Below are 13464 nucleotides of genomic sequence, written 5' to 3'. Positions count from 1 at the left end.
TAGAGCTTTATGGCAAGGTGATGACAGGTCACAGAGAAGTGCAGAGACCAGGTCATATAGGACCTGCAGGCTACAGTAAAGGGATTTATTTTTATGTCAAGTTCTGTTGGAATCTCCATGGGGTGTTAAGCAAAAAGTGTCATATTTTTAAAGAGCTCACTCTAGGTTGGCAAGAGTGCTTTTATGCTTGTGGACAGTGTAAAGTGTTACAACCACTTTAATAAACACATTGACAGTATCAAGTAAAGCTAAATATTGAATTCTCTAAGTGTTAGCAGTTGTATCCCTACCTATATTTCTTCTAGAAATATATGCTGACATGTACCAGAATATACACCAATGAATATTCACAGGAGCACTGTTCATAATAGTCCAAAATGGGGAAAACTCAAATACATGTTAAGAGGAGAAGGGATAAATAAATTATAGTATATTTCATGCAATGGAATACTATTGTGCTGTTTGAAATATGATGAATCCATATATCCTCCGTTTGGATCTATTTGAGCTGTGGCAACTCTAACCAACAGAGTTTGGTGAAAATTATGCTGCTTGTCTTCAAAGTCTAGGTCATAAAAGGGCATGTTTCTGCCCAGTACTGCAGAAACTTTCACTCTTGGAGTTTTGGGCCAGTATATAAGGAATATGACTCCTCTGACACAGCCATGCTGTAAGGAAGCCTGAGTCACACAGAGAGGGCACTTGCAGGCACCGTGGTCTGTAGTACTAGCTGCTTGGCCCAGGGGCTAGACATGTGAGTGGAGAAGACTCCAGACAATTCTAGTCCCCAGTCATTTGAGCCTTTCCAGCTGGGACCCCAGACATTACGTAGCAGAGACAGATCTCCAAGCTGTGCCTTGTTTGAATTCCCGACCCATAGAATCTATGAACATGGTAAAACAACTATTTTGTTGTTCTTTTTATGCCACTTGGGAGTGCCAGTTGGGAGTGGTTTGTTATACAGCAATAGAGAACGGAAACAACTATATCAACAAAACCACAGAAACACACAGCAACATGGTTAAATATGTCATAAAAGAAGCTAGATATAGAAATAATAAAAATTGCATGATTTGTTTTATGTACTATTCAAGAAGAAATTAGAAAATTTGTATTATTTGTGGATACATATAATGCAAGGCAAGGAAATGATTACCATAACAAAAATACAGTTAGATAGAAGGAAAAAGTATAGTACACAACAGTACAGTAAGGAAATTATAGTTAAAAATAATTTATTGTATATTTCAAAATAGCTAGAAAAGAAGACTTATAATCTTCCCAACACAAAGAAAAGAAAAAACGGTTGAGGGGATGGATATCCCAATTACCTTGATTTGCTCATTACTCATTGCATATAGGCATCAAAATATCACATGTACCTAAAAAATATGTACAACTATTATATATCAATTAAAAATTCAAAAAAGATTACATCTAGGGGAGATACAATGGTTTTGATCATGGATCCCTTTCCCTGATGCTTCTAGGTGCAGGTAATATTTTATTTGTTGATCTCATTGATAATATCTACAGGAATATTCACCTTCCAATAATTAATTGAGCAGTGTAATTATGCTTTATACACTTGTCTGTATATGCATTATGTTGCATAACTTTTGAAGAGTATTTTTTAAAAGATTATTCTGGCTGCTGGGCAGAAAATGACTCCAGTAAGGAAGTGCGGAAGTAGGGAAATAAGTCTCAAGGCTGAGTCTGCACTCCATGGGAAGGATGCTGGCAGATCGGACTGGCTGTGCAGACGGTCAGAGGAGGCTGGTTTTGCAGTGTTTTGGAAGAAGAGGTAATAGGATTTCCTTCTCAATTAGATGGGGCTGGAGAGTTCAGAAAAAGAAGACTCAAGAAGGATTATAAATTTTGACTTGAGCAATTTGTTGGATTACAATACTATTAACTGAGATTATTATTCATTTCATTATTACCAACCAGTATTTGGTTTTATTGTAATATGCCTAGTTTTCCTGATATGTGCTTTGGGGGTTAGTAAATATGTAAAATTAAAAATCTGGTGACCACTTACTCAGTTTATCAACACATGTTAGTACCTTCCTGAAAAATTCATTAAGATTTAAAAACAAATTGTTTTTACTCACACTTGAATGTATCATTCCCAGTTATTATGAAAAAATACAATACAACTAAAGCAAAGAAACTTCCCTAGAGTTTATAGGGTATAATTAAATTTATTCCCTTTTTAATCGTGAGAAGAAATTAAAATAGCCCTGTTAGAAAAAAATAGTTAAGCTTGAATTCTAAAATTATAAACCAAACTTTACCATTAACGAGCTCGATAGTCTTAAACCAGTCACTCAATCTTTCTGCGATTTAGCTTTACTCTGTCAAATGGAGATACTAACACATGGCTTACTTACATCTCAATGTTTTTGTGAGAATGAAATCAGCTTGTAAAGGAGCTTGTAACATGGACATTATTCAGAAATAAAAATGTGTGATGGTCAGGTGTCCTAGCTGAATCCAGATTAGATTGTTAGTGAACCTAAGGAGTAGAGAAGTTCTGAAGGCATCTTTTTGCATGAATTAGTTCCTTGAAATGGATGGATGATTTTGTTTATTTCCTGAAGAAGGAGTAGTGGTCTGGTGTGGAGGTGCCAGGGAACAGGTGGGCAGGGGATTGGAAGTCGGGGAGGATAATACTGATGACAGACTGTTAATGGTCCTCACTCTACCTGGTATTGAACTACCTCTTTACAAGTGGTACTTCTGTTTACCAACGATCTCCAGTTCCCCCTCCATTAGGGCATGTGGTAGAATTGTATTTCTTGAACCTTCCCCTTCCCCAAGTAGGGTTATGTGACAATTATGACCAATAAGTTGTAAGTGAAAGTGCTATGTGTCACTTTCAAGGCAAACATTTAATTGTGCTTTAAATAGTTCCCTTTCCCTCTGGCATAAGAAGCAGCAGAATTTGAGATCAAGGCAGATCCACCCACTTTGGTCTCTGAGGGCCTCCAGCAAGCAGAACTCCCTTGCTAACTCCTGATAGATATCTTGTGAGAGAGAAAAAAAAAAAAATAAACTTTTTGGTTTTAAGCCACTGAGATTCGGGGGTAGCATAACTTAGCCAGTCCTAAGGGATACGTGAGAAAAGGGATAGCGTAGGTACTAAGGGAGTTTGGTCATACTGCATTTTGTATGTGTCTTGGCCAAGCACCTGCTTCAGGGGACAGGTAACCAAGAACGACTTGGTTAAAGGGAGGAGTTGCCCAAGCCTCATCCCTATTGTCCCAGAGTTCATAGTACTGCACTGGTACCTCTCAATACCACGGGGGCATCCTGAAGAGCACTACTAGGTCCAAAGGAGAAGGAAGTAGAATGCTCAGCATTTGAGAAGCCATGCTCTTGTGTTCTCAGGAAGGGCGAATAGTGAAAGAATGTATTCTTGGTGACTCCTGGAAAAAATCTGGAGGAAGAAATAAGTTCCTCGATGGTTAAGAGCTATCATCGGTTGAACATTTATGTTAATATGACCATGTTTGAACCCAATGACAGGTGATGCTTAGAAAAATTGGATTATGGTATTATTATTATTATTATTATTTGATGAAATTATGGACTCCCTGGGAAGAAAAGATCTAAGAATCAAATACTTATCATATCCTTAGTGAGAATAGAATGTTGTAATGTGCAAGGAAAGCTAAGAAGAAAATATAAAAAGTAGAAATGAGGCAACTAGAAAATTCCTGAATTCCAAGTTCTTTTCCTTTTATTCATTTCCCTTCAGAGCTCATTGATATAAAATCCAGGAGTAGTCACTTTTCATTACTGACCCACAACACTCAATAGACCTGAAAACCAGCCTTGGTTATTTCATTCTGGCCATTAGATTTCTAAATGTTCTGTGGATTATTCCAGATCATGAAGAGAACAGGTAATAGTTAGGATATGATCCTACTAATGAGGTGACATTTATAGGTTTTATTTTTAATACAAGAGGCTAATTATCCACCGAGTAGCTACATTTCAGATCTACCAGAATGCAAGGCTATGTTTAGTTACACCACACAACCCGGCAGAAAAAGTTGTTTGGGGATGTAATCAAACCACATTTAAATATTTTTAAAGTGTAAATAACTTCATCCCTTGTCACCTATATTTATACTTGCCCTCTCCTTTTAAATTATGCACAACTGTGAAAACACCCTTCTTGGAACCTCATGCCTGATTATATTTCCACCCTGTGTATTTAGGTTATTGGTTACTAGATAATTCTTTTACTTCTTGTTGAATTTACATAAAATGTCCTCACCAAGCTGACAGCTTAAATGGGGAGTGAGTAATATTTGAGTGATTGTTGAGCTTGTTTGCTTTTCCATTTCTAACACCATGTCAATACTTAGAGAAGTTGAGTGAACTGCAGACACTTGGAGACATTTCCACATGATCTCTGGTAACACAGCAAAGTAGAAATTTGGAAACTGGTGAACTGGATCCACATCAATAAGTAACTCTACTTTGAATGTTTTATTCTTTTCCCCTTAAGCAACAAATAGCTTTATGTATATTAATCCAAGCATCTGGACAGAAGCAAATGAATAGAACCAATACCTATACATATGCTTGATCCACACGAGGTTAAATAATTGTCAGGATTCTAAAATTCTTCTTTTCCATAGGCAGAGCAAGTAACATGAGTCCCTTGCTGCTGTCCTTTTTTTTTTTTAATTCTATTCAAGAGATATTATGAAATGAGGAGGGAACTACACCTGAATGCTTAAAGTATTCCAGGTGCCATTTTCAGTTCTTTATATGTAGCATAATATTCAATATTCACAATAAACCCCAATGGTGCAGACATCATGTCTCCCACTTCATGAATTAATGAGCAGAAACACAAAGAGTTGTAGGCAAAGTCACACAAAGAGTTGTGGAGAGCCAGACTTCAAACCTCACCAGGATAATCCCTAAGTCTGTATTTCTCTTTACACCACAGAGATGGCTTGAAGGGCAGTTGAGAGCCAAATATGTCTGCTTGAAGCTTTCAACTCTTTTCGGATCAGTTGCACCTCCTAGAATTACTCATCATTTGTTTGTTTTTTTCTTTTTATCTTCTGTACCAGAACCTGGCCCTTTCAGGGTAAGAATGGGATTTTTTAAATCCCCATATTTTTCCCTCATGCCCCTATACATCTAAAATTCTTCTGAGATTTTTCTGATGTGTATGTTTTCATTAGTATTCACTAAGAGATGTCAGCAAAGTGTTGTTCAAGGACAGTAGCTTGGGGATCACATAAGACCTGTGTTCAAATTCTGATAGTTTCTATCGCTTCCTGAGCCTAAAGTTACATATTTTTTCCAAGTTTTAGTTATTTCATGTATAAGATGAAAAGCAACACAGATCTCTCAGTGTCATGAGATAAATGTGATAATACAGGAAGAATACCCAATCTCTCTAAAAGAGCAATAAGTATTAATTCCCTTCTCTAACTTGTGAGATGACACACACACATATGTCCAGATCTCTGTACGTATTTTCATATGCCTGTCAGAATACCTTGCTCATAAGATTCTTTTGCACTCATTTCTCTGTTCTCTGACCATATTCTAGCCTAATGTTAATGTTCCTTGTATATGAAGTGTTTGTATTTTTGAGATGTTTGTGTCCTGAATGTTAATTGAAATAAATATACAAAATCAGTGTTCTGGTGAAATAAAGGACATTCTCTTAAATCCATAAAAAGCTATTTATATATATATCTGTTGCTAATTAAATTCTCCTTTCTTTATATCATTCTTAACTGATTAACCTTTACTAGTATGGTAACTTTGTTGTTAATGACTATCTTTTAAGCCCAACTTAGTTTCCACATTATAGATATTTATCTTTCAATCAACCACAAGTTTGAGGTTTTGTTTTCACTCATTTCATTAATTCCATTTAATAGCGTATAGCTGCAGATCATGTGGTTTAAATCTTAAACTTACATCATTTATGCATTGTGCTGACAAGGAATAAACAACTCAAGTACCTACACCTCATTTTCTTCTAAGCATAGTGAAGGGAAGTGTGGTAAATTGAGCTGTGGGAAATAACAGAGGTTTGTACGTTCCTCATATTCAAGGTTTTGCTTTGCTTTCTCAAAATGCAAGACTATCATCTACCCCATTCAAATTATATTAAATGCAGAATGATTCAAATGGTGCCAGCTGCCAATTTAAATTTCAAGTGGAAACCTGCTCATTCGCTGACTCTTCATTCAGTCCTTTTCCTCCCACCCCCCCACCTTTCTTCCTATTTCTTTTTCTAATTTATTTTAAATCTACTTGATAGGTATTTCTCAGGAGAGAGCCTGCTCTAAGTGTGTGGTGCCTCTGAGTCAAAATTGCAACGGCAACATCTTCTAGTTGTCTGCTACTGGTTACAAACCAACCCCCGATAATACCAGATTGTGTTAAAAAATGACTGCCTCATTTTCTAATTGAATTGCTCAGAAAGGGGGAAATGTCTTTTCTCTTATTTTTTTCCCAGCCTGAAATGAAGAATCTAAACATGACTGAAGCTTGAAAGAAAACATATATGGATTCATGAAAGTGGACTTAGCATGGAGCTTTTGGAACTATGTCTAGTCTAAGCACCGTGCTGTTGTATTACCTGCAGATGAGTTTTCAGAAAGGGAGCACCTTCATGAAACCAGCACCCAGAGCAAGAAACAGGACACCTCCATAATTTGAGCAGTCTTCTCATGCCCACACCCCCTACCCGGTCACTGTCACACCCCTTAAGAATACCTGTTGTTCTCACTTCCAACACCACACTTTAGCTCTGTTTGTCATTGACCTTCGCATGAATGCGATTATACAATGCATAGTCTTTGGTGCCTGGGAAAAACTGACTTTTTATTTTCCTTCTGTCACTTACTGAGTGACAGACACCTTAGTTAACAAGTCCAATTTTTCTTCTTCTTTAATAAACTGTATTTATTTTTACTTTAGATTGTAATCTAGTACTATGTTATTTGTTTTCTTCCTCTAATTGTTCTTCCCTTGGTTTTGGGAGCTCTTGCAAGTAGTCTCCTGTGTCCCTTTGACATACTATCTTATTCATTTATTTATTTATTTATTTATTGGCTGCTTCCTTACTTTTCGGCACAGGTATTCTTTTGAATGTTCCAACATTATCTGGTAATGCTGCCTGTCATTTTAAAAATAGAATTGAAGCTTATAGTAGTAGCTCAGTAACTTTCCCAAGATCACTGAGGGAGTAAATGGTAGAACTAATATTAATATTTAAACCCAGAAACACGGATGCCCAAGTCCCTGAGTTCTTTGCAATATATCCCCTGCCTTACAAGATAATTAGGGCCAACCAGTGTCAGGACCCACCCAGGTAAAGACAGCCTCTCCACTAAACATCCGTGGTAAACTCAGAAACAGCTTTCTGGCCTTTGTTCCCCTGGAAACAGGATGGAGACTTGAGTACATGATGCTACATTAATCTTGAGAACTGAAATTAATTAAGGAACTATGGAGGAGCTGGGATCTGTTGACAGTTTAGTGCTCTTATGCACATGTTGGGGTCACACAAAACCATTCTTGACTTGTTTTTCTTTCCTCATTTTATTTTCTCCTTTTATGTATCTGGATTGGTTAACTATGTTGCTCTTCCGGTAGAATTCTATGATCAAACCAGCTAAGCTTCTGCCCATTTCTGCCTCCACTGCAGGTTTTAGTCAAGAGAAAGGGATTATTATTTTCAGAAGGTGACTTCCCAGAGTTGATCTGTCAGTTATACATTTAAACAGGTTTTGTTTTTAGCTGGCCAAAGCATTCCAACTCAAGTTAGTTTGGCCAGATTGCTGTATTACAAATAGTCATAAGAGAATTTATCACTTGAACACAGGAAAGAGCTGTTTATGGTTATGAGTCAACACACTTTTCCTAAATGCAGGATGCAAATGCTCATATTGGGGTATGTATACAAAATATCTACAGTAGGCATATAATGGTATACAGTTGACTCTTGAACAACATGGGGGTCAGGGGCACCAACTCCCCTTGCACAGTTGAAAATCCAAGTATAACTTTTAACTCTCTAAAAACTTAGCCACTAATAGCCTACTGCTGATTAGAAACTTTACCAATAACATAAACAGTTGACTAACACCTATTTGTATATGTATTATTTACTATATTCTAATGAAAGAAAATGTTATTAAGAAAATCATAAGGAAGAGAAAATATATTGACAATACTATACTGTATTTATCCATACCATAAGTTTATGTCATCTATTTATCAGATCCTCTGAAATGGCGGCAACAGCAGCTGCAGACCTTGATCTATGGGACATACCAAGAAATTCAACTTTTTTTTGTAATGTCATGACTTTTCTCTGCTTCTTAGGAACACTTTCAGCATCACTAGTGGCACTTCATAAGGGCACCTTGGTGTTAGTCAAGGTTTATAGCATTGCATTAAACACGGGGAACCACAAGAGATCACATTTTAGTAGCATGCACAAGTTACTGGAGAGACTAAATGCTCAGATGGAGATGACCAGCATTACCTGGTGTTTTAAGCCAATACTTGCAACACCTGAGCTCACCACAATAGCAAGAGTAAGTGGCTACAAAATTATTACAGTACTACAGCATGTGCTCCTTAATTTTATGCAGTTATGATTTAATACTGCTTCTTTAGGTTTGTTTACCTTTCTCTTGATTGCAAATGGTGCCATGTTTTGCATAAGTTTTGATAAATTTTAACTTTTTATAATATATTTGGATATATTTTATGATAGTAAATAATAAAGTAGACTATTATCTACATATATTTTATACATTCATGGTATACCTAATTTTTTCTTAGTTTTTTCAATATTTCCAGGCTCCATGGTACACCTGCAAGTTTTTTTCAAATTGTTGCATCTCAAAAAAATTTTCCAATATATTTATTGAAAAAAATCCATGTATAAATGGGCTCATGCAGTTCAAGTCCCTGTTGTTCAAGGGTCAACTGTACTTATAAATTTAGAACAGTGCATTATACTTAGATTAATTTAGAGACAAAGAACTTACCACATTGAGTGCACTAATCTTTACCATGCCTTAGCAGTTCACTCAGAAGAGTGAATAATAGTTTCTTTATCCAAGAGAAGAAAGCTCTAAATGTTAACAGTTCCATTTCATTTTTAAAAAATCCACAAATACTGGGAGAAATTATAAAAAATAAATGTAAGAAATTTTCAAATCAGAACCAAGCAAATAAAAGATAGGTAGCTGTATGGTATACAAAATACACTGACAGCTTCACAGGAGGAAAAAAAATATTAATGGCTACTACACAATTCAAGATTATTCATAGTGATAAATTCCTCAAGCAATGTACTTAAAGCTTGTACTATCATTCCTAGACATATTATTAATCCATTTCATCATTCAGAATCCAAACAATGTGTAATGATGCCAATAAAAAGGTAACGTAAAATTGTATTTTTGACTTAGGACTGAGAATATGTTTATAATGTAGCCCAGGAAAGCACTGATTAATCTGTAGGTCTGATTCTGACATACACTCATCTCATTTCTCACCCAATGACGTGGAATGATTGGAAAAGGAAGGCAATACCTGAAATCACAATCTTTTGTTTGGGGATTGATTACTATAGTAGAAAAATAGATTATCTCATTATTGACAAAGACACACTTTGCCTATTAGTTTGTGTGTAGAACTTTTCCAAATCATTTTAACAAGTTTCTGAATGTCAGAATCCCCTCTCTAGACCTTCGCTCCCCAAACGCCTCTGCCACTCACTGCTTTCCCTTGTCTTTTCATCCTAAAGTTATTTTGGGATCAAGAAGGATAAAAACAAGCAAGAACAATGGAACAGAACGTCTTCACTTTTCTGAACCTGTAAGTTCTATGAAATCTGTGTGACAGTGACTATGCCTATGAACTTCGCCTCCATTTTCATTTGAGCCAAATGTCGGTGGTTCTCTTTCATGGCCATGTGGTTGAAGCATTGAATACCCTGAACATCATGTGTTATTGTAGTTGTAGGGTTTGGTGGAGGCTCAGGAACTGGACCAAAAGTCACATCTGGACAAAAACTGTAATTGCCAGTCATGGACAAGTTAGACAAAGCCCCAGGTGAAAGTGTTACCCTCTAGTCATAGTTCTTTTGGAAAAATCCTACAGTAAAATTTAATATGAACTTATTGTGGCTATGAGGTTAAAAAGTAAAGCTCAAAGGCAAAAATGCAGCAATAGTTTCAGTTCATTGAACACATTAAAAATTTATCAAATGTTTTTGAAACACACTTTGTCTGCAGGACATCAGACTGAGCAACCCTAGGATAAGAAAACAAACAAAAAAATGTATTATTTGTTCTCAACTTACTGGAAAAGTGAAACATACCCCTTTGAAGCACTAGAGAATAATTACAAAAACATCCAGGCAAAATTACATAGTTTGGTCATGATAAATTGGCACCAAAAGGATGGAGAATGAAGGAGTTAGCATGTTATCAGAAATGGACAGAGAGGTCTCTGCACATATCAAGTGAAGTAGTATTTTAGGAGTCATCTTGTTAATTTGCTTATACAATTCTAATTTATTTATGCTAAAGTAGGCACTTTGAGCCTAAACAGTGTTTAGGACATTCTGGTATTCTAAGACCAATTAGGACATCTTTTAGTTTTGGCAGAGGAATATTCTGTTTTGAACTCTGTTCTATCCCGCAGTAGCCAGAACAGTGTCTGACACATAGTAGGCAATTGACACGCAGTAGGCAATCTGTTCTTTAAGTGAATATTTTAAAAACACACAATAATATAGTTGCCTTGGTGGTCCCCAAGCCCAAGTTTGATGTTTAGCTTGGAGAACTCATGAGACTCAGCACATAGTCATACTCATGGCTATGATATATTATAGTGAAAGCATGAAATGCAAAATCTTCAACAAGAAAGACACATGGATTGAAGTTCAGAGGAAACCAGGCACAAGTTTCTGAGAGTCCTCTCCAAGTGGGGTCGCAAAGGACACACTTAATTCTTCCAACAGTCATTTGTGACGTGTATAAAATGTTGTCTACTAGGGAAAAGCATTAGAGCCTCAGTGCTGGGAACAGGTCATATAGGCACTCTCTGCCATCCTTGGGTATCTGGAATTTTGACTACCAAAATTTTAGACACACAAAGGAAAGCAGGTATTCAGCCTAAACCATATTGTTTAAGTAAACAATTTAGGCACAGTGAGCCACTCTTACCAGAGAATGGCAGGAACACTCTCAAAATCCATTGTCTCAGATGCCAGCCATGGGACCACCTTGCAAGTGGGCTTAAGGATCGCAGACTCAGCCCTGCTGTGTTAACTCTCTTCTGCACGATAGTTCTACCTATTTCCATTTTGGGAACATCTGATTTTAGGTAGAGATGAAAATCCTAGAAAGAAATGTGGTGTTTTCTTAGCTAATTTATGTATGCATAACTTTCCAGCCTGGGCACACTTCATAGAGGTGCCTTATTTGTAACATAGAGTAGAGTTATATCACCATATCCATCATTGCCCACTATGAGCCCTTGTGTTAGCTGCTAATATACAAGTTAAAAGGATGCTCCATGCATTATATTCCCATACTGATACAATATCGTAAAGATAGAGCTATGCTTATTTATCAATAATATTAATAATAATGGTTCTTCTTTCATAGTATATGATGAAAAACATATAAACAAGAATAGATCACAATAACCAAATAGAGGCAAAATTATCTAAAATCTCAGGAAAATAGGCTACGTCAATTTAAAATTGTCAATTTCTTTTACCTACACTTGTAACTCATAAAAAATTCAAAAAAGGTAACAAAATTTCTAGTAATCTGGCTAGGATCTTCCCAAGGAAGAGACACACAAATAGGACATGTCACAGGAACTACCTGAAATAGGTGATTGCTGTTACAGTGATCCAGTAAACGCTGCCTGGTAAAATTTGATTCTTGACACAGGGGACACTTAAACATGGGATGTCCAGAACTTGTATTCTCTTGGTAACTTTCTGTGTTATCAGATGTGGATGTTTCACTTCTATTACTGTTCCCTACTGAATCTTGAGAGATCTGAAAGTTTGGAATGATAGAAGAAACGCCGTATTCATCCTGATACTTCTTACAAGATTTGTAATGATGTCTCGTGCGATAGAATTTAACCTGTTTGCACAGCCTCTGCAGCTACCAGAAAACTTCCTCATGAGAACTTCAAGGTCTAAGGCCCGTTCAGGACATGCTCTCTCTCTTCTAGTCACATTTCCACGACACAGGGGACAATGTACTCCACTTTCTCTCATTGCTGTCAGGAAACATTTTCTACAGAAAACGTGCTGACAGGCCGCGGTCCGCACCGGTGTCTTGAGCACCTCCTGACAGACCGGGCAGTAGAAATCATCCTCGGTGTGGGACGTGGTGGCAGAGAGCTCCTCGGCCATGGTGGGGGCGGGGGAACAGGGCGATGGAGACCCAGGCGGCCGAGCTGACGGTGATGGCCCAGGTCCGGGCTTTCAATCAAACAGTAATGACTTTACGTATAGTTGTAATAATCTCAAAAAAAGCCATACATCTTAACATATGCTTTTGTTCTGTCATTTTTAAAGAGTGATGTTTACTATGTGCTTGAACATTTTCTCTGCAGTTACATGAGTAAGAATATCTGTATAATGAACTCTCTTTAAAGAGACTTTTGACCATAGTTTTTTCTAATTTAAAGCAATAACTTCAGTAATTTCTTTCAAAGTTTAATATGTCCAGTATGTCAAATTAAAACCATTCTGGGATTTGAGAACTTTAAGGGAAAATTGTAGTAAAGATCATCTTGATGAAATTGTATTTGGAAGTTTTGTGGAAATTGAGTTAAATACTAAGTTTTGTGTGTCTCACATTCAAGCTTTTTTATAAGGAAAATTATTTGCTTTTATCTGGGAACTCATAGAAATGATTGTTTAAAATCTCCCCTTTTGACAGTCCATTGGGGATAGGGATAGGCTATAGAGATTTAATTTATGGAAATTAAATTTATGGGGAAAAGTTCTTATTTTTAATATTGTAGCTAAATCAGGATAACGGTTGGAAACTATTGATACTCTGATAACCTAAATTTCACAATACCACTTAGGAAAGCTATTTTTCTCAGCAAATTACAGTTTATGTTGTTAAACACAGAGTCTTATTTGAAATGTATTGCTTTATTTTTTAATTAAAAGTGGTTTTCTCCTAAAAAAAAAAATTCAAAAAAGGCATGACAAACTTGAAGACATGAATGGATACCATCAAATGCTAGAAGAAGAGTGAAAATATTAATTAAATGACACAACTATTAGAATATTCAGATGTTTAGCATTTTATCAGAGGGATTTTTTCTAAGTTTCTTAACAATTATAATGCTAAACACGTTTGCATTTTACCACTAAATATACCTGCCACCTATGTCTATTTG

General features: G+C 36.4%; 1 protein-coding gene across 1 annotated transcript in view; it reads right to left on the bottom strand.

The window, feature by feature from the left end:
- Positions 1-12460, bottom strand: part of LOC138387537 (E3 ubiquitin-protein ligase RNF138-like) — a 43032-nt gene extending 30572 nt beyond the window's left edge. Inside the window, 2 exon segments of the mRNA XM_069474625.1 lie at positions 11810-12193; positions 12196-12460. Of these exon segments, the coding sequence (XP_069330726.1) occupies positions 11810-12193; positions 12196-12460 (649 nt within the window).
- Positions 12461-13464: the final 1004 nt, after the last annotated feature.

The sequence above is a fragment of the Eulemur rufifrons genome, chromosome 1, assembly GCF_041146395.1.
Source record: "Eulemur rufifrons isolate Redbay chromosome 1, OSU_ERuf_1, whole genome shotgun sequence".
Classification (NCBI taxonomy): Eukaryota; Metazoa; Chordata; class Mammalia; order Primates; family Lemuridae; genus Eulemur; species Eulemur rufifrons.
This window is presented reverse-complemented; position numbering and strand designations above follow the sequence as displayed.